The 27,616-nt window shown below is 30.1% G+C and overlaps 2 protein-coding genes across 3 annotated transcripts; one reads left to right on the forward strand and one right to left on the reverse strand.

Moving 5' to 3' along the window:
- Positions 1-26,279, reverse strand: LOC663368 (tyrosine-protein kinase transmembrane receptor Ror). Its single transcript, XM_008196640.3, has 10 exons — positions 25,904-26,279; positions 25,740-25,850; positions 10,789-11,467; positions 10,376-10,740; positions 5,595-5,739; positions 5,458-5,543; positions 5,286-5,404; positions 4,827-5,237; positions 4,544-4,776; positions 1-768 (listed from the first exon to the last, which is right to left on the reverse strand). The coding sequence occupies exons 2-10, from the start codon at positions 25,786-25,788 to the stop codon at positions 153-155; spliced, it is 2,703 nt and encodes a 900-aa protein (XP_008194862.1). The 5' UTR covers positions 25,789-25,850; positions 25,904-26,279; the 3' UTR covers positions 1-152.
- Positions 14,702-26,221, forward strand: LOC103313421 (uncharacterized protein). Of its 2 annotated transcripts, XM_064358230.1 has the most exons (6): positions 14,702-15,069; positions 15,177-15,194; positions 15,330-15,418; positions 21,570-21,724; positions 21,776-22,910; positions 25,460-26,221. In XM_064358230.1, exons 1-6 carry the CDS (start codon positions 15,005-15,007, stop codon positions 25,729-25,731), a joined length of 1,734 nt encoding a protein of 577 aa, XP_064214300.1. In that variant the 5' UTR covers positions 14,702-15,004; the 3' UTR covers positions 25,732-26,221. The 2 variants fall into 2 exon arrangements, with proteins under 2 accessions (XP_064214300.1, XP_064214301.1); XM_064358231.1 differs by lacking the exon at positions 15,177-15,194.
- Positions 26,280-27,616: the final 1,337 nt, after the last annotated feature.

Consider the following 27,616-nt stretch of genomic DNA (forward strand, 5'->3'; position numbering starts at 1 on the left):
TTGTTAATAAAGATTTAATTAAAAAAACTTGGATATATTTTATAAACACACACTGACGTACACGACACACCATAGAAAAAGACATAAAAAACGGATAAATACTCAACGTAAAAATTTGGTATAAATTGACCAGGAACAAAAAAATCAATCAATCAATGTGTAATCCTTATCTCGAAATTATCCCCGTTTGAATTAACAATCGTGTTTTTGGGGCTCATCGCCCGGTCCAGCGAATCCTCCTTCCTCCTGTGGCTCCGCCGATTCCTCGACTGCTCGTTGCTCAAGCTCGTGCTTTGCGTTTTGTTGCCAAGACTCGAGGAGCGACTCGTGAGACTGCTCTGACTCTCGTGGAGCCGTTTGCGCTCCCAGGTGGCGCTGTCCTCCTCCGACTTGGAGCTGTGGCCGCCTTTATGGCTGTCCGTCGTTTTGAAATAGGCACCGTTCAAGTTGCCGTTTTGCTTCCAAACGCGTAATCTGTGGCTGATTTCGCCGAAGCTGGGCCGTCGGACGGCAAGTTCGGCCCAGCATTCGACCATCAGCGCGTAACAGTAGCTGGGGCAAGCGTCGGGGCATGGAAGGAGTTTGCGGGAGCGGATCATGTTGATCACCTCCTGGTTGTTGTAGCCGTAGTAGGGCTGGAGGCCGTAGCTGTAGATCTCCCAGAGGACGACGCCGTACGACCAGACGTCGCTTTCGGTCGTGAATTTGCCGTAGAGGATGGATTCGGGGGGCATCCAGCGGACGGGCAACAGGGATTTTGACTGGACCCTGTTTTGAGTTCGATTTTTTTTTAATTACGGCAAAACTATTCAAAAATATGTAATAATTTTGATGGTGGCTTATGTAGAATTGTCCGAGGCAGCGACTGGCGTTGAGTAATTTACAAAATTCGTTATAGTTTTCAAGTTATCAACACATAAATTTTAACTTGTTTTTTTTTTGGTTTTATTAGCAATTTTCTCGAAATCTATTAACCGGAGACAAACGAACTTTTTTTCAAAAGATGGATAATTAAAACAGCTTTCCAACGATAATAAACTTAACGAGTTATCTCTAATAGTTCCGGAGTTATTGCCCGATAAATGCTCCGGGTACCGGAATCGTCCAAACTCACGCCAAAAATCAGAAAAATCAAACATCTTCAAATCGAACCTATTAACTTTTTTTGCTCTTTTAAAGGATATAAACGGTTCTTAAGACAGAAAAGTGCATAAAACTTTGCAAGAGTGAGTTAAAAAAATTATTTTTTTTATGTTTTTTTGTAGATAAAATGTTTAGAAAATTTTCAGTTGTTCTCAATTACCTACGGCTAAACTATCGAAAAAAACGTCACTATTTTGATGTAAACTTGTGTAAAATGATCCGAGGAATCGACTGACGTTGAGCAAATTGCAAAATTCATAATAGTTTTCCAGTTATCAACACAAATATTTTACCTTGTTTTTTTTGGATTTATTAGCAATTTTTTCGAAAACTATTAGCCGGAGGCCAACGAACTTTTTTTTAAAAGATGGATAATTAAAAGAGCTTTCCAATGATAATAAACTTAACGGGTTATGTCCAATAGTTCCGGAGTTATTGCCCGATAAACGCTCCGGGTACCGGAATCGTCCAAACTCTCGACAAAAATAAAAAAATCAAACGTCTTCAAATCAAACCTATTAACTTTTTTTGCACTTTTAAGGGACGTAGAGGGTTGTAAAGACAGAAAAGTACATAAAACTTGGCTAGAGTGACTTGAAAAAATATTTTTTTGTTTTTTGTAGATAAAATGTTTAGAAAATTTTCAATTGTTCTCAATTACACCTACGGCTAAACTATCGACAAAAACGTCACTATTTTGATGTAAACTTGTGTAAAATGATCCGAGGAATCGACTGACGTTGAGCAAATTGCAAAATTCATAATAGTTTTCCAGTTATCACACAAATATTTTACCTTGTTTTTTTTTGGATTTATTAGCAATTTTTTCGAAAACTATTAGCCGGAGGCCAACGAACTTTTTTTTAAAAGATGGATAATTAAAAGAGCTTTCCAATGATAATAAACTTAACGGGTTATGTCCAATAGTTCCGGAGTTATTGCCCGATAAACGCTCCGGGTACCGGAATCGTCCAAACTCTCGACAAAAATCAAAAAAACAAACGTCTTCAAGTCAAACCTATTAACTTTTTTTGCACTTTTAAGGGATGTAGAGGGTTGTAAAGACAGAAAAGTACATAAAACTTGGCTAGAGTGACTTAAAAAAATATTTTTTTGTTTTTTGTAGATAAAATGTTTAGAAAATTTTCAGTTGTTCTCAATTACCTACGGCTAAACTATCGAAAAAAACGTCACTATTTTAATGTAAACCTATGTAAAATGATCCGAGGAATCGACTGACGTTAAGCAAATTGCAAAATTCCTAATAGTTTTCAAGTTATCAACACATAACTTTTATCTTGTTTTTTTTTGTTTTATTAGCAATTTTCTCGAAAACTATTAGCCGGAGACAAACGAACTTTTTTTCAAAAGATGGATAATTAAAAGAGCTTTCCAATGATAATAAACTTTACGGGTTACGTTTAACAGTTCCGGAGTTATTGCCCGATAAACGCTCCGGATACCGGAATCGTCCAAACTCTCGACAAAAATCAAAAAAACAAACGTCTTCAAATCAAACCTATTAACTTTTTTTGCACTTTTAAGGGACGTAGAGGGTTGTAAAGACAGAAAAGTACATAAAACTTGGCTAGAGTGACTTAAAAAAATATTTTTTTGTTTTTTGTAGATAAAATGTTTAGAAAATTTTCAATTGTTCTCAATTACACCTACGGCTAAACTATCGACAAAAACGTCACTATTTTGATGTAAACTTGTGTAAAATGATCCGAGGAATCGACTGACGTTGAGCAAATTGCAAAATTCATAATAGTTTTCCAGTTATCACACAAATATTTTACCTTGTTTTTTTTTGGATTTATTAGCAATTTTTTCGAAAACTATTAGCCGGAGGCCAACGAACTTTTTTTTAAAAGATGGATAATTAAAAGAGCTTTCCAATGATAATAAACTTAACGGGTTATGTCCAATAGTTCCGGAGTTATTGCCCGATAAACGCTCCGGGTACCGGAATCGTCCAAACTCTCGACAAAAATCAAAAAAACAAACGTCTTCAAGTCAAACCTATTAACTTTTTTTGCACTTTTAAGGGATGTAGAGGGTTGTAAAGACAGAAAAGTACATAAAACTTGGCTAGAGTGACTTAAAAAAATATTTTTTTGTTTTTTGTAGATAAAATGTTTAGAAAATTTTCAGTTGTTCTCAATTACCTACGGCTAAACTATCGAAAAAAACGTCACTATTTTAATGTAAACCTATGTAAAATGATCCGAGGAATCGACTGACGTTAAGCAAATTGCAAAATTCCTAATAGTTTTCAAGTTATCAACACATAACTTTTATCTTGTTTTTTTTTGTTTTATTAGCAATTTTCTCGAAAACTATTAGCCGGAGACAAACGAACTTTTTTTCAAAAGATGGATAATTAAAAGAGCTTTCCAATGATAATAAACTTTACGGGTTACGTTTAACAGTTCCGGAGTTATTGCCCGATAAACGCTCCGGATACCGGAATCGTCCAAACTCTCGACAAAAATCAAAAAAACAAACGTCTTCAAATCAAACCTATTAACTTTTTTTGCACTTTTAAGGGACGTAGAGGGTTGTAAAGACAGAAAAGTACATAAAACTTGGCTAGAGTGACTTAAAAAAATATTTTTTTGTTTTTTGTAGATAAAATGTTTAGAAAATTTTCAATTGTTCTCAATTACACCTACGGCTAAACTATCGACAAAAACGTCACTATTTTGATGCAAACTGATGTAAAATGATCCGAGGAATCGACTGACGTTGAGCAAATTGCAAAATTCGCAATAGTTTTCAAGTTATCAACACATAAATTTTACCTCGTTTTTTTTGGTATTATTATCAATTTTCTCGAAAACTATTAGCCGGAGACCAACGAATTTTTTTTCAAAAAATGGATAATCAAAAGAGCTTTCCAATGATAATAAATTTAATGGGGTTATATCTAATAGTTCCGGAATTATTGACCGATAAACACGATTCGGGGCGTTTAGGAAAAATTGACATTTAAAAGTTAAAATAAACATTTAATTATGTAAATTATAAAAAAAACTAAATCAAGGCTAGAGTTTCTAAGCAAGAAAAAGAATGATTTAGAGATAAATAAAAGTTGAAGATACTCAAGAAACAACAGAGTCTAAAAATAAAGATCAATAGGAAAATAAAAGCAAGACATTAACCGAAAACTAACACACGAAAGCAATGAGAAACAGAAATAAAAAAAATAGAAGTGGTAATTTAAATTATTATTAAATTATTAAATTTTTCAGTAGGAGATAGATAATTTAAAGCGCACTCTGATGTTTTTTTAACATTTGCTCTAAGTCTATAGTTTTCGAAAAAAACGCAAAAACCACCTTTCAAGAGCCGATTTCGGCGAAAATGTCAAGTATTTGAGAAAATACAAATAACTTACCGGTAGTAGTCACAACTGTACATATCTCTACTGAGTCCAAAATCGCTAATTTTAACAACCAAATCTTTGGAAACTAAACAATTCCTCGCCGCCAAATCCCTATGAACATAATGATTATCGGACAGATATTCCATTCCTTGTGCGATCTGTATGGCGATATGTAAAAATTGGTTCTGTGTCAAACTTTTGCCTTCACTTGGCGAATTTGAGATCAAAAATTCATGCAAATCACCCTAAAAACATTGTAACAATTTCTAACTTCAAAAAATTGATTCCAACTCACTTCTGACATGAATTCAAACAACATACACATAGGTTCCTGTTTTACCACAACTCCCAACAAACAAATAATATTCGGATGTTTCAACTCCGAAATCAGTTCAATCTCGCGCTGAAAATCAGCCTGAGTTTTGGCACTCGCATTTTCTTTCAACGACTTGACAGCAACAAAAATTTTCCCATTTTTTGTTTTCAATTCGCCTTTGTACACTTTACCGAACGCACCCTCGCCCAACTCCTCCACAAAAGCAACTTCTTTGTAAGTATATTGGGGGACGTTCTGATAACCGTTTTTGGTCGAATGGGAGTTGCGTTGTGGAGGAATATTTGGTGGGAGGAGACTGTTTAGTTCCATGGGCGGGGCTGTGGGACTCCCACTACCGTAAATATTCTTATCAGCGACAGGAACATTCATCTAAAATTGAATAAATAAAAGTGTACAACAACTAAACAAATGTCTAACATTTTGTAAGTTGCGCGCAAGTTTGTTTCTTCGTCGGCAACAAAAAACCCCAAATAAAACCACACTAAAAACAGAGATGGCTATGAAAATACCAATGACATACATCCAAACAACGTAGGCTGTGAAATAACGATAATTAATTAAAACAAAAATGCACAAATTGCAAACTTACTGCACTTAGTGACGTCACAAGTTTCACGCCGAATCGGGTCACCATCGACGTAACAAAATGGCTGCGATTCAACGCCACCTGGATTACTACAATTCGAGCGTTTAAAATTTATTTGATATTGTAATTATTAAACTAACCGACAATAATTATGACCTGTCAGTTCCGGGTGTTCGGATAAATGGATGTGGAATTGGTGGGCCCACCTTAAACATTTGTTACCAAGTTCGCTCATATTTTGAACACCCCTGTATAGTTCGCCGTTGTCCCAATAACACGTATCCTCTAAAAATTTGTTCAATACAGGAGGTGATCAAATGACTGAAGTTACAATATTTTTTACCTTCAGGGTACAAAAAAATTTCATGCAAAAATTTCACTGTTCACCGGATCTTTTCCTCAGACATGCATTTTCTAACAAAAGGACGCGATCCAATAACCATGCAAAAGCACGAATCTTTAAATTTTGTAAAAAAATTTAGGTATATAACGCTGATTTTTGAAAAAAGTCAGGCGCTGTAAAATTTTTTAGTCAAAATATTGACGTTAATCTTGTTATTTAATATCTTACCATACAACTAGATTTTATTAACTTTCATAATTTTTTTTCTTTGGTAATTTTTTTAATAAAAGTAGAACATATTGCACCTGTTGGTATTTTCCAAATATGTAAAAAAAAATAGGGGTTCCAATTTACAGTAAAAAAGTGGAATGTTGCCCAAAATAAATAAATATATAGAAAAAAATTAAAAGCATCAGCTTGTAGTACATTAAAAGCACAACAAATAAATTTTTTGAATTTTTGAAATGGGGCCATAAATAAAAATTATACAAAGCCAGTCGTTTTAAAAAAATCACGTTGTATATTGATATATTTTTAGTAATGCCAATTAATTTCTAAAATATTCAACAAAAAAAAAGGTTTTTTTTGGAAAACGCTTTATTATTTTTTCTTTATTAATTTTTCATTAAAAGTAGCACAGCAGAGAATTAATTTTTTTATTTGAATTTCCCGCACGTTCAAAATGACACGTCCCGTTCATTTTTTTAAAGCATTTATTTAACTGGCTTTTTTAATTTGCTCTGATATCAGAACGATGATTCAGTCACAGTTATTTTAATAAAAATTACAGATTTATTACGGACTGAGAAAAAATAACTGAGTTTGAAACGAAATTAAATGCATTTTTTTGGTTGGTAGACCTGTAACCGTTACTTAAGAGATTTTAAACGTTACAAAATTGCTATCAAATAAACGATTTGTTAAAAAACAATACACATTTGATGCAAGATGTGTTTATTTTTTTGTTCTTTGATTACACAAGGTTTGTTAAAATGATTCTGCCTAAAAAAATTGTACTGCTTTATCCATATAAGTTCGTTGTCAAAATATGTCAAAACTGTCATAAATTGTCAGTCAATTACGTTAAAAAGCAACTAAAATGTTATAATGTGAAAAAAACACTTTTATTATCGAAGCTTAATTCCAAATTGGAGAGAATATTCGATGTATAAGTGCTTGTAAGTAGTTCTATAAAGCGGCACTTCTGACTTTACATGAGAAACTCATAAATGACAATCATTTTAACACACCTTGTACTTTTTTAGCTCACATTAAAGACTAGCAAAAAACGATCTTGTGGTTACTAATAAAGAATTTGAGAGAATTATTAATTTTAAAATTTGTTCCTCATTTCAAAATATGAAAAAATTGTGGCGATTTCTTAATTTATTTCCTTATGATGAATAAAAATTTCTGGAAAATTAATAAAAAAATATAATTAGATTAATCCAAACAAATTAATATATAGTGGCGGTCAGCTCGATTTGCGTGTGCGTCATCAATTTAATTTTTTCATTGCCAACACAAAGCTGTAAAAAAATATCAAAAACATTGCAAATTTAAACAACTACAGGGTATCTAAGGGTGATATCCTTGACTTTAATTTACATGTGCACTTCGACAACACCGTCAAGTGTCACGAATTTGTCAACCTGACATTGACAGTAAATTATAGACGTCGTCGCATGGTTGTCGAAAGTGTTATCGGTGTTAATCGCAAGTATTTTCTGTTCGTTTATTGTGTTTTGTGATTTGCGTTTCGTTAGGTTTTTGATTCTGCGTTTATTAGTTCTTGTTTTGTGAATCTGTATTTTTTGTAACAACTCATAATTTAAACACTTCGTAACCTCAAAAAATATTTGACAGTTTTTGACTGCTATGCCCCTGCTATGTAAACGTAGTGACAAAAATGTCAGATGACGCACACGCAAACGGAGCTGAGCGCTACCATAGTAATAAGTAATTTTTGTTTAACCCTTGTTTTAACTTCTTCTTTAACAATATTATGAATATACCGGGTGTTTGAGTGTGGTGTTCGCCCCCTTGTAACTTATTTTTAAGTATAATCCTAAATGGATACAATATTTAATATTATTTTGTCACATCTATAATTATCTAACGATGCAAAAAAATATACAGAGTGTTACAGAGAGTTACACAGCTCAACTGAGTGAATTTTTTTATTTTTTTTTATTAAAAAATTGTCACTTTTATTAAATTATTGATAATATATACGACCTACCTGACCTGACCTGACCTAACCTGACCTGACTTATCAATCATACTGCATTTTTTCATGTCATTTGAACTTTTAAGTTTTTTCATAAAAACATTAAAACAGTATAACAAAAAAAGATGACGTCATAAATATTATAAAAAAACGGCTTGTCAGTGAATCGAAATATGATTAAAAAATGGCCAATTATTCGAATCAATAAAAGTTAAATATAATTTGAATCTACAGGCTGTGCAAAAAATAGTGTTTTTCCTTAAATTAGTCAATAAATTTCTAATAATTGTTTCCGTTATCATCTATTTTTTTATCTAATCTTTTTTATCTTTGTGATTGTTTAATATTATTTTGTCATATCTATCATTATCAACCAATCGATGCAAAAAATATAAATAGGTTAAAAAGGTCAAATGTTTTACTTTCTATGAAAAAATAACAAGCGACAAAAATATATATTAATTTGAAAAAAAATGTGTTATTTAAAAATAAAAAAAAAATAAACCTTTCCTCGGCTATTTTATTTTTTTTAAATTATTGTTAGGGTACTGTACACGACCTACCTGACCTGACCTGACTTTACTGCATTTTTTATGTCATTTGCACTTAAATTTTTTTCATAAAAACAGTATTACAAAAATTAGCAAATTATTCGAATCAATAAAAGTTAAAACATGATTTGAATCTACAGAGCGTGCAAAAAATAGTATTTTTCCTTAAACTAGTCAATAAATTTCTAATTATTGTTTACGTTATCATTTATTTTTTTACCTAATCTTTTTTCTTTGTGATTGTTTAATATTATTTTGTCATATCTATCTCTACCAAAAACAGTGCAAAAAATATACAGGGTATAGAGAGTTTAAACCAACTTTAAACGGGTTAAAAAGCACAGCTCCTTTATTTTCTATTAAAAAACAACAATCTACAACTTAAAAAAAAAATTTTTCATTTAAAAATGGTAATTTTTTTGTTGGGGCATTGTATACGACTTACCTGACCTGACCTGACCTGACCTGCCTATAATACTGCATTTTTTCATGTCATTTGAACGATAAGTCATTTATAAGAACAATAAAACAGTATAACAAAAAATGATGTCATAAATATTGAAATAATACCAAAAAAATTATAAAAATTAAATTGATCGATTCATTTTTTTTTAAATTTCATGTCATTTGAACGATAAGTCATTTATAAGAACAATAAAACAGAATAACAAAAAAAGATAATGACATAAATATTGAAATAATACCAAAAAATTTATAAAAATTGAATTGATCGATTCATTTTTTTTTTAATTTCATGACATTTGAGCGATAAGTCATTTATAAGAACAACAAAACAGTATAACAAAAAAAGATAATGTCATAAATATTGAAATAATACCAAAAAATTTACAAAAATTAAATTGATATTTTCTTTTTTTTTTTGAAAAAATGTCATTTGAACGATAAGTCATTTATAAGAACAATAAAACAGTATGACAAAAAATGATTTCATAAATATTGAAATAATACCAAAAAAATTATAAAAATTAAATTGATCGATTCATTTTTTTTTAATTTCATGTCATTTGAGCGATAAGTCATTTATAAGAACAACAAAACAGTATAACAAAAAAAGATAATGTCATAAATATTGAAATAATACCAAAAAATTTACAAAAATTAAATTGATATATTCTTTTTTTTTTGAAAAAATGTCATTTGAACGATAAGTCATTTATAAGAACAATAAAACAGTATGACAAAAAAAGATAATGTCATAAATATTGAAATAATACCAAAAAATTTACAAAAATTAAATTGATATATTCTTTTTTTTTGAAAAAATGTCATTTGAACGATAAGTCATTTATAAGAACAATAAAACAGTATGACAAAAAATGATGTCATAAATATTGAAATAATACCAAAAAAATTTATAAAAATTGAATTGATCGATTCATTTTTTTTTAATTTCATGTCATTTGAGCGATAAGTCATTTATAAGAACAACAAAACAGTATAACAAAAAAAGATAATGTCATAAATATTGAAATAATACCAAAAAATTTACAAAAATTAAATTGATATATTCTTTTTTTTTGAAAAAATGTCATTTGAACGATAAGTCATTTATAAGAACAATAAAACAGTATGACAAAAAATGATGTCATAAATATTGAAATAATACCAAAAAATTTATAAAAATTAAATTGATCGATTAATTTTTTTTAATTTCATGTCATTTGAACGATAAGTTATTTATAAGAACAACAAAACAGTATAACAAAAAAAATAATGCCAAAAAAATGTATTAAAATAAAATTGATCGATGCATTTTTTTTTTTGAAAAAATCTTACCTTTATTAACACTTTCATGATCGACACCCAACTCGAGACAATTTCTCGAACTGACTTCGGTCTCATTCGGCAAAAACTGACACTCTTCCAATTCCAAAGTCTTTCCAATAACTGGATGTCGTTTCGCAATCGCATATTCCTTACTACACAACTCAGTCTCTAACAAAAGACAATCCTCTTTACAAATCCTCCTCAACGAACTCCCCAATTTATTCCTCAAATTCTTAAAACCGACATTATCTAACTTAAACCGATCCATTTTCGTCGTCTGATACATATTTATTTGTTTCGGATCGGTACACAAAGGAAACGCCGAATAACACAAACTTGGACGTGCGAATTTATTACAACTCGATGAAATATCGCTGAAAAAACAGTTAAGCTTTACAAAAAAAAAAAAAAAACCGACATACTTTGACTGCGAAATGACCAAAAAAGCATCACTTAGCATTTGTTCGATGTCCTTTTGACTATACGGGGGCTGCACAAAAACATACTGATTATCCAAGTAGTCTTTGCACGTCTCCCCTAGATACACTTGACAGAACGGCTCACTGAGATTGTAAGGCCGTTGCGATTGCATTTGAAAAGTGTTGGTGATTTTTTCGTGTGGCAGTTCCGGCAACTTGGCGTCAAAAACAGTCCCTGCCGGTATTGTGGTGATTTCGCCGTCGAATTTCAGCGCCACGGTGCTGTCGACGCGTCCCGAGTCCGTCGCGACGTCCACAAGCGCCTGCGATCGGATTTTATCGACGCCATTCGACGCCGTACAATCGTAGAAACCACGATCGAAGAACTCAATTTCGTTGATACGTAGTGTGGAACGATGTTTGTTGTCTTTGCTTGATTTTCGAATAATTATGCGATCGCTACGTTCGATCGGGACGTAGTTTTTGCGCCATGTGATGGTGACACGGTTTGTGTTGTTTAGGTCCAGGTTTTGTACTTCGCATGTTAGACGAATGGTTTTGGTGGCGGTGTCGATTGATAGGTTGGCAAGGGGGCGGATGAAGACAAGGGTGGAGTTTGAGGAGGCGTTGTGGGGGGTTAGGTCCTCTTCATAGTCGTCGTAGTCATTGTCGTTGCCAAAAACTGGGAAAACAACAAATTCGTCCAAAAAAAAAGTTGATTTTTCAATGGTTTTTTTTAACAACCGAACGTGATGAAATTTTGCATACATACGCAATCGACTTAAAATTACAATAATATTCAGTTTAAATAATTATTTTCACAAAATTATAAGTGAAAAATGGTGTTTTTTTATCACTTTACTTTATTTTTGTGCAAAATTGCATAAAAATTAAACAAAGAACAAAATTTTGTTATTATTTATAATAGTGTTAACCGTAGCGTTTTGTAGCTGAAAATCACAAAATCAAATCGAAATTGGTTTAATTTAGCTTATATTGTTTAATTTAGCTTATATTGTTTAATTTAGCTCGTTTTTTAACAAGAAATTTATTGTACAAATTTTAGTCAAAAATGTTAAACTTCTTGTTTTTTTTTTGAGTGTTTTAGCAGATTTTACAACAAAATTTCGTTAAAAGTAAGTTGAAAAATGACCAGAATAAGCGGAAGATTTAACTTGGTCTTTTTCAAGAGTTTAAGCACATTTTTTTAAGTGTAAACGGTGGTCTTTTTTATTAATTTCGCTAACATTGGCTGAAAAATTATAAAATTTGATAAAAATTGATGGTTTTTAAGTTATTTTGCGTAATTTTGTGTTTTATTTGAATTGTTTCAATTGATTTATTTCGTTTTTGAGCGAAATTTCTTCAAAAAAATTATAGAGTTTGGTAGAAAATGTGTTCTTTTTATTTTTTTTAGCAAAAACTTTAAATGTCAAACTTCTAAGAGTATTTTTCCTCGTAATTTATGTTTTGTATAAATGTCTTGTGTTAATTATCTGTGGGTTGTTTCTTTTTTGGTGTTTTTTTCTTATATTTTTTATCTGTATTGTTTCTACAGCGTGTCTCAAAATTGGAGAATTTCTGTTTATTTACGACCGCACTGTAGAGATTATGTTGCCTTATGCTGTAGCTAAAGTTATACTTCACTTTCACGGCTTGCTCTGATTCAGGTCATTTTTGATCGCATAGTATTATAATATTTGTCCAAAACTGAATAATAAAATTTAAAAAAAAACAAAATTTTGGTATTGTTATAAGTGGTGTCATCCTTACCTTTTCCTAGCTGAAAAATCACAAAATTCGATCGAATTTGATTTAATTTAGCATATTTTTACTTTTTTATTTATATATCTTTTTTTATTTTTCAAAATAAATTTTGATCAAACTTTTTTAGCGAAAGTTCTATCACATCATAATTCTTGTGTTTTTTTTTTCGAGTATGTTAGCATATTTTTCGGCCAAAAATCTAATTATTTCGAAAAATTTCGTTACGAGTAAGCTGAAAAATCACCAAAATTTGCCGAAAATGGTCTTTTTTGAAGGTTTTTGAGTACTTTTTTGAGAGTTTTAAGTACATTTTTGGAGATCAAAACCAAATTTTTTCGATTGTTTTCGCTAAATTTGCCCAAAATTTTTCAAAATTTAACACAAATTAATGTTATTTTAGCTTATTTCGGGCAATTTAGTGCGTTTGAATTTATTTATTCCAAACCATATTTGATTTGTTTCACTCGATTTAGCCAAATTTCTTCAAGAAAAGCCAAAAAACTAAAAAGTTTGGTCGAAAAATGTGTAATTTTTATATTTTTCGAGCAAGTAAACACGCATTTTGAGTCATATTCTCGGTTTCTTGTAGAAAAAAAAAGAGTCAAAAATCACTAAATCAATAGAAATTGATGTTAGTTTCTCTTGTTTTAACTCCTTTTGAGCAAAATTTCGTCAAAATAAGCCGAAAAACCACAACATTTGATCAAAAATTAGGTTTTCTTTTAAGTTAAAATTTTAGGCTCAGAGATTTCGCTCAAACAAACCGAAAAATTATCAAAATAAGTTAAAAATCACATAGTTTTTGCTTTTTTGAATGTTTAGCACGTTTTTCAGCCAGAAACAAAAAAACTTACTCGATTCAGCTCGTTTTTAAGCCAAATTTCTAAAAAAAAAAAAAAACGAAAAACTGAAAAGTTTGGCCGAAAAATCTCATATTTCTATAATTTTCGAGCAAATAAACAAGTATTTGGAGTTATATTCTCAGTTTCTTGTGGAAAACAAGAGTCAAAAATCACTAAATAAATAGAAATTGATGTTAGTTTCTCTTGTTTTAAGTCTTTCTAGTCGAAATTTCGCTAAAATAACCCAAAAAACCAAAACATTTGGTAGAAAATTATGTTTTCATTTGAGTTAAAATTTTAAGTTTAAAGATCGCGCTAAAAAAAACAAAAAATTATCAAATTAAGTTAAAAAAATCACATATTTTTTGCCTTTTTTTGAGTGCTTAGCACGTTATTTAGCCAAAAAAACGTAAAAACTAGTCAAACCAAACCAAAGAATCAACAAAACTATTCTAAAATAAAGTCTAATTTGTTTTTTTTTTAATTTTTTCTCTCCAAAAATTTCGCTAAAACTGATTAAAAAATCACCAAATTTTATGGAATTGATATTCATTCTCTCTTGCTTCAAACCATTTGGGTTATTTTTGAACGTTAAACTTATTTATTTTGTAAGATTTCATCAAAAAAGGCCTCACAATCACAAAAACAAAATGAATAAACTAATGTTACTATGCAAATTCGTTTATTTTTGAGCGAAATTTCATTAAAAGTAAACTGAAAAATAATATAATTTGGTTGAACAAGAAATTATTTCAATTTTTTCAACCACTTAAACACATTTTTAATCCAGAAACGTAATTATTTCGCAAAAATTATCCAAAAAAAAAAGCAAAAAAAAATCATTTTCTAATTTTTTTATGTGATTCCAGCTCAAACAATATTTATGAGGCACCGAAAAATAGGTAACCCAGTTGGCAGAAAAATCCCCAATTGCCTAATCCCCGCTTTCTAATCGAATAAATCAAAAAATCAAAACAAACCTTGAATAGGCATTAGACAATTAAACCAAAAAAATATTTATAATTCATCCACTTTTGTTTACACAAGTTGTGATTTATCGACTGACGTAACCCTAATTTGTAAAATATCAACAAAACACACTGTATATTTATTTTCGCGCAAATTCATCAAATTTTTCCCTCCTTGACCCTTCGCCACCTAAATCCCATCACAAAAAAAATTAAAATCAAAAATCCAATTTTCCAAACCACGCCTACAGTCGCACACACAACACATCGACATTCTCGAAATAAGTCTCTGATAAATTTAGATCTCCTCCGATTATAAACAGTTAAGAGCGTCGCGACGCCCCACAAACGCGCGAGAGCGAGAGGCGGCGTCCCGACGTGCGTTGCTTCGCTCACTTTTCGAAACAAATTCGAATCGGATCCGACTCAAAGTTAGTCATGTTAGCGGGGTCGAAAGCTGCGCTCTGTGATTGGTCAAATTGCCAAAAACCAACCACCTTGGAGCGAAAATGGTGATTTTCAACGGTGTAAACAGTTAAAATCAGTGACAAATTTAAATAAACGTGAAATGGTTGTGTGTGAAGTGTTTATTTACGGATTTCGACGTTTCGTGTTTTTGAACGATTAACAGAAAAGCGAGTTATGTCGAAATCGATGAACATGCTGAGAACCAGAAGACGGGATAATAACGTTAAACCGAACCGAAGGTAACATGTCATAAACAAACGAAATAAAAAAACTAGAAAAAAAGCACTGCAAAGCTCGAAAACACGATTTTTTTTCAACTCAAATCAATTTTTTTTCAATTTTCCAGGGATACACGTGTTCGCAGGTCAGTTATTGGTTTGGTAATTTTGGTTTACACTGATCTAACACCGATTTTGGTTGAGACGGCTTTGTATTTAACTGATTTTTTTTTTTTTTTTGGGAAACATTTCAGTAAAAATTCTAAATTTTTTTTCTTTAGGTTGGATCGGAAATCCTCCAGAGGAATGATCTACGAAAACGAAGAACTTAGGTTAAGGACCATCAATATCAATGCCGAAATTGAAAGAGGTACAAAATTCGATAAAGCAATAATCTCCAAATTATTCAACAGTTCATAAAATTTTGACGTTATTTCAACGAAAATATTTATTTTTACCAAAACACTGAAGTAATAAAATATAAATATTCTATTCGTCATTTTATAGCCACGTGTAAATTTTTAAAAAATTGTAAATAAAACATATTTTTAGCAATGTTTCTATTGCTAATGGTTGTGATTGATTTTTATCAAGTTGGCAGTATGTAATTTTAAATTTTGGTACCATTGGCTATAAAAACCGAATTATCATCAAGTGCCACATGAAATAGCCTGATATAACAAACAAATTAGAGATTGTCAACAAGAACAGTGTTGCCAATAGATTTTTTGTCTCAACCATTATGAAAATATACCAAATAGGATGTTATTTCCTTGTTTTAGACTTGTTGAAAACATTGCTTAATATATTTTTAAAAATATTTACTGATCAAGTGATCAATTATTGAAAGAGATATTGGAAAAATTTCATATGTCATAACAGAAGAAATCAATTTCCAATTCATAGTCAAAATAAAGAACTGAAGAAGATAAAATACAATGAAAAAAATTACTATAATAAATAAAAAATGAAAAATCAACAAAAAGTAAGCAAAAGAAACAAATTTAAAGATATACAGGGTGATTCATAAGTCTCGGATCAACTCATGGGTAGCGTGATAAAGAACATCAAAGTGGGTTAAAAGTTCCTATATCAAAAAATTGTTTGACATATTTTTTATTTTTATTTAACAAAAAAGACAAATATTGCAACATTAAACAGATATCTGAAAAAATAACACTTGCAAATTATATAATAAAGAAAAACAATTAAATCGGTTACTAAAAAAAACTAATAAAAAAAATATAAAAAATTAAAAATCAAGTTGCTTGGGAAAAAATTTGACTTCATTTTTAAGTTTCACTGAACCTTATCATCATACCAGGGATGGTCTGACACTTTTGAATCACCCTGTATACATTCAAAAATATGTATTATAAAATAGTATCTGTACCAAGTTAAATGTCCAAAAATATAGATAATAACAACAAACAACAAAAAAAGAAAAGATAGGTAATAAGATAACAAACAAAAAATAAACTAAGTTTTGATTTAAAAGATTTAAAAAAGTTAAGTACCCTCCTGACATGCTTAGACCTTTTATCAGATAGTGAATAAGAATAAGATAGTGAATAATATAAAAACTTAAAAAAAGAAAGAAAAATAAAATAAAGATATAAAGAAAGAAAATATAAAGTATACAATGCAATAAGTGAATACTTTTTTTTATTTGTTAACCAAAAGATCGAAGAGTTCTAAAATCTTAAGAGTTGTCAACTGGCAAATTGCAAGGCTACTATGATTTTTTGAAAATGATTATCACTAAGTTATAATAAACCATAATTAAATATTATTGACCTGACCTGACCTGACATTATTAGACTTCTTATTAGATAGTCAATAAGCCATAATAACGCAAACATCAGAAAGAAAAGAAAGAAAAAGAAAGAAAAAAAAGAAAAAAAAAGAAAGAAAAAAAAGAAAAAAAAAAAAGAAAAACAAAGTATACAATACAATAAGTATACAATAAGTGAATAATTGTTTTTGCATTTTGTACCCAAAAGATCGAAATCTTCTAAAATCTTCAGGGTTGTCAACTGTCAAATTGCAAGGCTACTATGATTTTTTTAAAATGATATTCAAAAAAATAATTATAACAGTTTTTTTCAAATGGAATGATACTGTTTTTTCAAGAGCATCAAAAGAACATCAATTTTTATGGAGACTTTAGTCAACATCTTCTATATCTATCTCTTAGTTTTTGAAATAATTGCAAAAAATAAAATTTTAACTCATTATTTTCTTTTTTAATCCAAAAAACTTTCGAAAAAAAAGATAAAGTTGTGCTCTTAACTAAAAAAACGTTCGATTTATCCAACATTTTCATTCAAAAACTTTAAAATTCGATGGCAGACTGAGTAATTCACTAATTCACATAATTCACAAAAATTTATAATAAACCATAATTAAATATTATTGACCTGACCTGACCTGACATTACTAGACTTTTTATTACATAGTTAATAATAATAAGCCATAATAACGCAAACTTCAGAAAAGAAAGAAAGAAAAAAAAGACAAAAAAGAAGGGAAAAAAAAAGAAAAACATATAAATTCTATAGTTAAAACATAAATCTGTTTTCTTTATATTGAGTGATAAAATTAAATTTGGAATATTGCCAAAATATTGTTGTCGAATTTTTCATCAAACATTAAAAAATCATAAACCAAAACACCAGTCAAAAACCAACAATTTTTTTTAATACATACATAATTCATCCGTATTTTAAAAACGTAACAAATGAGCGTTAGAACTTAAAAACTGTTACAAACCATAAAAACTGAACTACTTACACGTAATAAACATGCTATAAAGTGTCCATAAAAAATAAGGAAGCAAAATATATGTAGAACAAGTAAATAAATATTAAAAAAACACGAAAAAACAGTCAACCAAAAATACATTTTTTTTGTAATTAGTGTGCTATTTCTACACTTTGGTAGAAAATACTCCAGGAATTCGCGTTAACACGACATAAAAATTACAAAATATAATAATCCACGAGCCTTGGCCTCGTGCCATTGCGTCTAAACAGGAAGAAATCAAATTCAACTTTCCAAAAAAAAATTTTCTCCACTTCATGTTCAATGAGTTGTCAAATATTTGCGGTTTCTCGAGCAATAAAACGTTCTCAATATAACAGCAATTTCAGAAATAATTAGCGTGCTGACACACGCAGAAAATAAACCGAACCTTGAAAACCAAAGACTTCTACAAATAGACGCGCGAACACACAAAAAATAGAAAATTTTCAATCGATTTACTTAATTCACTCGTTGATTAAGTGGAACTTCAAACATTTTTTTGCCGAATGTTTATGTCTCAATAAATAATTGCTCCGCCACTGGCAAAGTAATAAAGATACTAAAATTATCTTCAATTTCTCTTATTTAATCCTTTGTTCTTTAATTAATTGGGCTAAACACTAATTAAGTCGAGAATTTTACGACACTACATTCGAAACAAGGAGAAACGGATGAGAATCATTTGTCTAAAAATACACAATTCTAGTGAAGAGATATGAGATTAAATTAAAAAAAACACACACACAAATGACATTCTAATCATTTTCAACAAACAAAATCATGCGTCAATCAATAACCCGAGAAATATTAGTTTAGATAAGCGATCCAAGCATAATAAATAGGCAAATATGATTGAAGCTCTCAAATTTTTAAACGTCCTATAAATAACGAATCAAAGAAAAAATTATTTGCATAACAATCGAATAATCACTGAGCTTTCTTTTGTGTATTTTTACGCGAAAAGTAGGCCATGAAAATTTGACGTTTCAAAGCCCAACTTTCATTTTATTCAATTAGGCACAAACCTGCGCAAAAATAATTATGATTAATTACACAGCCAGCTGAGGCATATTTACACCAACGCTGGCTTAAATTAGATGTTTAAAATTGTCATTCTGGGTTCAAAGATGTGCTAAAAATTTACAGTGTTGAAAATGAAATTGAAACCCAAAATACCAGTATTTAAAAAACAGTGAAACAAATAAAAAATTCCAACAACCAAGTTTATGTAATTTATAATTTTCTACTACGCCACTGGAACAGTTGGCAAAAAACTAAAACCCTAAATTAAAGGGAAAAAAGGCTCAAAATGTATGAAACGAATAAACGAATGCAAGAAACGACAAAACGTTAAAAAAATAAAAAAACTAGTGAAACAAATCAATTAAGTCCAACTTCACATTATACAGGCTGATTCTTTTTTAGGGCCTACATTGGAAACTCTTTAACTTCAAATATAGCTAGAGCTTTAAAATTTTGTATAAGATGTAAATCGACCATTCTGAGATCAAATACATTATTTTCAAAATGGCTGAACTTCCATAACAATGAGAAATTGGCGCCAACTTTGAAATTTTAAATAGTAACCACACATTTTATTGCATTTTTGAATTCGCCTTTTGAGACTGAATAAGATGTATTTTTATTGTCAGATAAGTATCTGTCACACTTTTTGACATATGTCAATTTTATATGCAAATTTTTATTTGCAAGAGATCATTCAAATATCACAACTTTTAAACCCTTTACAATAAGTGATTTTTTTAAATTTGATAATCAAAAAAACGAAAGATTTTCTGAAATCTTCAAGATTGTCAACTGTCAAATTGCAGGGCTACTATGATTTTTTGAAAATGATGATCAAAAAATAATAATAACATAAAGAACAAAACAAATAACTATAAATTTTGCAAAATTCTGAGTACCTTTAAGATTTTTACTACGCCACTGGAACAGTTGGCCAAAAATTAAAACCCTAAATTAAAAGGAAAAAAAAAGTTTCAATATGTATGAAACGAATAAAGGAATGAAAAAAACGACAAAACGTTAAAAAAAAAAGAAAAAACTAGTGAAACAAATAAATTAAGTCTAACTTCACATTATACAGGCTGATTCTTTTTTAGGGCCTACATTAGAAACTCTAACTTCAAATATAGCTAGAGCTTTAAAATTTTGTATAAGATGTAAATCGACCATTCTGAGTTCAAATACATTATTTTCAAAATGGCTGAACTTCCATAACAATGAGAAATTGGCGCCAAATTTGATTTTTAAATAGTAACCACATATTTTTATAGCATTTTTGAATTCGCTTTTTGAAACTGAATAAAATGTATTTTTATTGTCAGTACTTATCTGTCATACTTTTTGACATATGTAAATTTTTTATGCAAATTTTTATTTGCAAGAGATCATTCAAAATATCACAACTTTTAAACCCTTTACAATAAGTGATTTTTTTTTAATTTGGTAGCCAAAAGAACAAAAGATTTTCTGAAATCTTCAAGATTGCCAATTGTCAAATTGCAAGGCTACTATGATTTTTTTGAAAATGATCAAAAAATAATTAAAACACAAAGAACAAAACAAATAATTATGGACTTTGCAAGTTTTTAAGTACCTTTAAGATTTTTACTACGCCACTGGAACAGTTGTTCAAAAATTAAAACCCTAAATTAAAGAGAAAAAAGTTTCGAAAATGTGAAACGAATAAAGAAGTCCAAGTGTTAATGAAAAACACAAATTACAAAAAATCAAAACATTAAAAAAAGACAAGAAAAAAACTAGTGAAACAAAGTCCAACTTCACATTATACAGACTGATTCTATTTTAGGGCCTACATTAGAAGATTTTTAGCTTCTAATATAGCTAGAACTTTAAAACTTTGTATAAGATCGAAATCGACCATTCTGAGTTCAAATTAACTGTTTTCAAAATGGCTGAACTTCCATAACACTGAGAAATTGGCGCCAACTTTGAAATTTTAAATAGTAACCATACATATTTTTGCATTTTTGAATCCGCTTTTTGAGTCTGAATAAAATGTATTTTTATTGTCAGTACTTATCTGTCATAGTTTTTGACGTTAAGTCAATCTTTTTTGCAAATTTATATTTGCAAGGGTTCATTTAAAAATATCACAACTTTTTAACCCTTTATAATAAATAAATATTTTTTTTGCATTTGATAGCCAAAAAAATAAAGAGTCTTCTGAAATCGTCAAGACCGTCAACTGGCACATTGCAAGGCTACCATGATGTTTTTAAATAAAAAATGCAATAAAAATGTGTGGTTACCATATAAAATTTGAAAGTTGGCGCTAAAATCTCGTGGTTCTGGAAGCTTAACAATTTTGTAAATAATTTAGTTAAACTTCTAAAGTTCTAGCTATATAAGAAGTTAAAAAGTTTCTAATGTAGGCCATAAAAGAATAACCCTGTATAGTCCCAAGATTATTTACTACGCCACTGGAACAGTTGGCAAAAAATTAAAACCCTAAATTTATGAGACATAGTTTTAAAAACTGTGAAACGAACAAATTAAAATTGTGATTTATAGGTTTCTGGTTACAAAACCGATTTCTAGTTACGTAAATAATTGTTTTTCCACTCAGAAATCATGACCACCTTCGACATGTTTACGTTCTAATTTTGAACAATAACACACTTTACGACTGAATTTTAAAATTTTGGTTTCATTCGTCCCATTTTTTTAAGGTCAGTACGACATAAAAAAATTAAAACGTGAAAATGAAATGCTCAAAAAAGAAATCTGGTGTTTGCGTGACGAATACGACAAACTCGACAAACTCCTCAAGGAAAAAGAATACGAATTTTCCTCCTCCTCAACCACCTGTAGTACCAGCGATTCTGTAAGTACTTTATCCGAAAAAAAAAAAAAACGCTCTAGAACGTATTTTTAGGAAAGTTGTAGCACATGCAGTGAAGAATCGGAAGAAGTTGAAACGTCGCAAAACCTCGAAAACGTCCAAAAAACCAACATGAAAAACCTCCACTCGGAATTCGACCATTTATCGGTCGTTCCGGAAGAAAACAGTACCGAAAATTCCGACAAAAGCTCGCTTCAAGAAAATATTATTAAACCAGACCAGACTTACGAAAAATCAAACACTTTACCGAACCTCCAACCGAAAAATTTTTTCTCGCCCATTACGATAAGTAAAAGTGATGATGAATTTTACACCGAGAAAGTGGTGACCACTAATGCGAGCAATTTTTACCAGAACATGGTTCTAGTGCCGAAAAGTGAACCATCGGTGGTACCATCAATGGGCAAAACCACGACTGATTTATTGGTAAAAACTGACAATCACCCCTTTGATGGTACCCCCAGTAGGAGCACTTTCAGCAATGGAGGGAATTTAGAAGAACTACTTAATGATATTGAATCAATTTCTCAGGATATTTTAAAAATTACCAACGACCAAGCTGCCGAAAATAGCACTCAAAAACCGTACAAAAGTGAACTAAACGTTGTCCTAATGCCAAACCCGATGCCACTGCTCGGTTTCGAAAAATACAAAAACTTACAAAACAGTTTCGAAAGTTTACACTCGAAATCGGCGGAAAAACTCAACAATTGTGATCAAACAAATCCATTTTTCGCCGAACAAAATTCGGATTTTTTCAATTCGCGTTACAACCCTGACAATTTTCAAAAAGGCTCAAAAACTAATCTTCTAGAACTGACCAACTCGTCCGATTTGATTTCGAGCGAAAATGAGGAAAATCTTAAATTTCAAACGTCAAAGACCGAAAACACTGAGGAGAAAAAATCACCGAAAGAGAGTTTTCGTAGGAAGGTTTCCATCCATTTTAAGGGTAAAAAAGAAAAGAAAAACTCAATTTTTGATATAAAATTTGGTGCTTCTGAACCGAAACATCAAAAAACGCCAAGTGTGGAGTCCCGGAAAACACCGGAACCTAAAACTTCCAGTTCCGGATCTGAGAAAAAGAAACCGGAGGAGAAAAAGGCGCGGAAAAGTGTGTCGGTGAGCCCGGATAGAAAACACGTCCATGTCAAAGATGAGAAAAAAGGTAGGTTTTCAGGTGACATATGCACCAGTGTGTCACTCAAAAGTGTTGTAAAAATCATTAAACAAGAATATATTTTAGGAATGTTTATTTATAGTACCAGTAAGAAAAAAACAACATAAATAAAATAAATACCTAAAGATTTTTCTCAGTGAAACTGTGTTCTCTTTCAGATTTCATCTGCGTATTTTCAAAATTGTTCCAAAATTAAAATTTTTCCATACGTTTTTTTTGTTTCTTTACTTTTTTTCAGATTTTTCATTGGTACTTTTCTAGGTTAATTTTTTTTATAGATTCTTCTTCAGACGCTTCAGACTACTCAAAATTATTTTACAAATTCTCCTTCTACCTACATTTTTTTCTAAATTTTTTCTGTGTCCATTTAAAATTCTTCAATAATTTCGTTTAAAATTTTCCAAAATTATTGAAGAATTCACCCTTTAGATTATTGTATAAACTTCTTTACTTTCATTTTTTTACAGTTTTTTCTACATTCTTAAAATTCTCTTGTAGATTCTACTCAGTTTTTTTTAAATTCTTCAATAATTTCATTTAGAGTTTTTCCAGATTCTATGTATTTTTTAACTTTCTCTAGATTTTTTTTAAAAATCTTTTCCAATTCTTGTCTAAAGCCCTTTCTAAATCTGAAATCTAAACTCTTTTTTAGATTGTGTAATAAAAAAAATATTTTATAAATAATTTTATAAAATTTTATTTTATATTTTTTTTTAAATACTTCTTTACAGTGTTATTTTCTAGATTTTATTCAAAACACTTTTTATTTTTTTTTTTTCTACACTCTTCAAATTCTCTTGATTGTACTCTGACTTTTCAAAACTCTTCATTAGTTTCGGTTAGAATTTTTCCAAATTATATGTATTTTCTAGTTTTCTCCAGATTTTTTTAAATTCTCGTTTAATTAATGTCTAAAGTCCTGAAATCTGAACTCTTCTTTCTTTAGATCCTCTTATAAATTCTTTTCCAGACACTTATTTAAAATAATTTTCTAGATTTTATTCAAAATTATTTATTAAACACTTATTTTACATCTTTTTCTACATTCGCCAAAATTCTCTTTTCGATTCTACTCTGCCTTTTCAGAATTCTTTAATAGTTTCGTTTAGAATTTTCTTAGATTATATTTTTTAGCTTTTCTTAGATTTTTTTTAATTCTCTTCAATTTTTTGTCTACAACACTTTCTAGATCTGAAATCTGATCTCTTTTTTAGATTATTTTATAAATTCAAAATTCTTTTATAAATTTAGATACTTCTTTACAGTTGTTTTCTAGATTATATTCTCCAAAATTTTTTTTAGATCCCATTATGCATTTTTTTTTAATTCTTCCGTAGTTTCGTTTTCAATTTTAAAAGATTTGTACTTTTCTCAAAATTTGTCTTAAGGTTTTTCTATGATTCAATAAAAGCTCTCTCTAAGATCTTTTTTTTACAAATTCTTTATTTTACAAACCCATCTTTACATTTTTTTTTATAAATTCGTCTTTACAACTATTTTCTAGACTTTACTCAAAATTATTTTATACTGCTCTTCTTCTACTTTTTTTCTATATTTTCTACATTCTCTAATAGATTTTACTTGTGTTTCGTTTAGAATTTTTTACAGATTATTTGAAAATTTTACCAAGTTGACAACACTGATATGCAACCTTAAACCGATAGTTACTTTTGAACAGACAGTAAAGCATATCCTGTATTTTTTTTAACGGGCAGTCAGAATTAAACACACGTTAAAATCGCAAATCTAGCGATTTTATTGGTTATTGCTATGGCAACAGTAATTAACGGCTTTAAACCTTTAAACATCCTTTAAATTTTTAAGGGTTTTACCACAGAAACATTTTTCATTAATTTAATTAAGAACACGATTGGAGAAGATAAAAACGTAAATTAAAACAAAAAAAAACATGAATTTAGTTTAGAATTTATTTTTTCGTAATGTGTTTGACAAGCAGAAATATTTTGACTGAATAACATCTATTTTCCCTACTTTCTACTAATAACTAAGAACTAATAAAAAATATTTTATTAGTATTTTGTCTTTTAAAATTTTCCTAGATTCGACATACGGAATTGTGTTATTTTTAATCACATTTAATAAATTGCAATCAAATTTTAAATCCAGATTAACTTAACATTTTCAGTGCATTTTAAATGGGAATTAGTTTAATTCCGCATTAAATTAAAGCTTCGTTAAAATTTATTCGTTGTTAAAAGTCAACAATCCGAATGGACCAATCACATTTGTTCAATTTGGTCACGTGACCACGTAATCACGCATTTAATTGCGAATTAAGGTAATAATGACGCTTTGTTAAACTTAAATTCCCTAGTTTGTTAAACTTGATTTTTATGATCTCTCATCCTATTCAAGTTTTCTATATTACTAAATTGTTTATGTTGTTTGTATTGCCTACAAAAAGAGTTGTCTTTAAAAAAAATTTTGTCCTAATTTTTGTGAAAAAGTGACACGAAGAGTGCGTATGTCACCGCCACCGCCTACTTGAATGTAATAATTAATTGATTAAAAACCAGATAACGACCAGAAACGGCACCGCAAGCACCGAAAGAGCCGCCGGGGGACCCTCACCAGCGTGGAGCGCCCCCACCGCGAGCGCTCCTTCTCGGTGTGCACCGACCGGTCGGAGCACCGCTTCGGGGCCCCCTTCGAGGACTCGGAGCGCGAACGCACCAACAGCCTCAGCAGTTGCGAGACAGTCAAGACGCGCAAAATGTCCAACATTTCCAACATTCCGCTCAATGGAAAAGTGCCGTGGTGTGCGTGCTGGGGCAATGGGTGCATTTAGACACTTACCAAGAATCGTCGATGTTGCGAGCAGGAAGACACAGAGGTGTTTGTTCATGATTAGGTCAGCGACATTGTTTGGCACCGGGTCTGGGTCAAGGGGGCAAAGGGTCGATGCACCTGCAGGAGCCACAAATAAAGCAAGGTGCTAACGGGGCGCTTTTATTACTTACGGTTGATAAACAAATAAATTGCACTGGAAATAACGCCGATTTGTGTAAATATACACAAAGAATGTTTTGGGATGGTTTGACAGATGAAAAGTTACTAAAAATAGAAACGCACCAAAAAAATGTTGGCAACGCCACGCGACGGAATTTTGCAGTGGACCAGTGGACTACTCACCCAAACAAATCATTCGAGAAAAAATACATGTTCTTTTACTTAAATTAAATTGTTGTGATACCAATACGAAAGAATCTATACTGTTTTGTCCTTTATTGTATGATAATTTATAATAAATAAATTGATATCTCGTTTTCTACAGCCAAGTTCACACCAGGAAAATTATGAAAATAATCGTAAATCATTGTAAAAACATAAATAAGCTGTTACGCTGACTTGCATATCACTTTTGTAGAACATCTACTGACCATTCTAGTATGTTTCCATTACAAATTAAAACTTAACTGTATTTAATTTCTGCATTTTTATTCTCATATTCAAGCAATGCAACTGATTTTTTTTCACCCCCTTTATATCCTGATTTTTTTTTATTTTTGCAGAAGATTAAGCCCTTCGATTGTAAAAAAAACCATGTTCGGGCAAACACCCCTTGGGACCTTAACGAATTTTTTTAATATTTATAAAATTTCACGATATTGCAAAAAATTCGTATTTAAGGATTGCTCTAATTGGTCAAATTACTAAGTAATTTGTCCAGCAAGAACCACGTGAAGGTTTAGAGCATTCTTGCCAGGAAAAAGGGATATAGGGATCAGGTAAACAATGATTATTGGAACATAAAAAAGAATTATTGGTTTGTGAAATAACAAAACTACAAAATAGGTTACAATATGTGGCACTCAAAACTATTAAATTCAACACCCCACAAAATAAGGTAAACAATGATTATTAGAAAACAAAAGAATTATTGGTTTGTGAAATAAAAAAATGCGACACAAAAATTAAAATCACCTACCTTCATATCGCTTCTACGTTGGCTACTGTTTGTAGCAAGACATTAAAAAATTAAAACAACACCAATAAAAAATCTTTATTTGCATGAAGGTTACAACAATTATACAAACATATATCAATTTTACACAAAACAAAGAATACCCAATACGTTATAATATATGGCAGTCATCTATTAAATTCAACACATCACTAGATAAATGCACCTACCTTCATATCGCATCCACGTTGGCTACCGTTTGTAGCATTAAAAAAAATAATAATAAAAATGAAACCAAAAAAAAAATGTTTATTTGCTTTAAATTTAGAGCAAGCCACTCTCATTCATTGAAATTAAAAGAGAAAATTATTAAGTGGCATTAAATTGTTTGAGTGTTTGATTTTATTTAAGTTACTGTATTTAAAATGAGTCACTCAAACTATGATTTTTCAACACCGTATTTAGAGCCGGTGTACACAACATTTTATTTGCAATTAAATTTTAAGGAAATATTTGTGAAATAACGCAACACAAAAATAAAATGGTCCTACCTTTCGTATCGCTTCCACGTTGGCTACCGTTTGTAGCATTAAAAAAAAATAATAATAAAAATGAAACCAAAAAAAATGTTTATTTGCTTTAAATTTAGAGCAAGCCACTTTCATTCATTGAAATTAAAAGAAAAAATTATTAAGTGGCATTAAATTGTTTGAGTGTTTGATTTTATTTTAGTTACTGTATTTAAAATAAGTCACTCAAACTATGACTT

The sequence above is a fragment of the Tribolium castaneum genome, chromosome 8 (assembly GCF_031307605.1).
Source record: "Tribolium castaneum strain GA2 chromosome 8, icTriCast1.1, whole genome shotgun sequence".
Lineage (NCBI taxonomy): Eukaryota > Metazoa > Arthropoda > Insecta > Coleoptera > Tenebrionidae > Tribolium > Tribolium castaneum.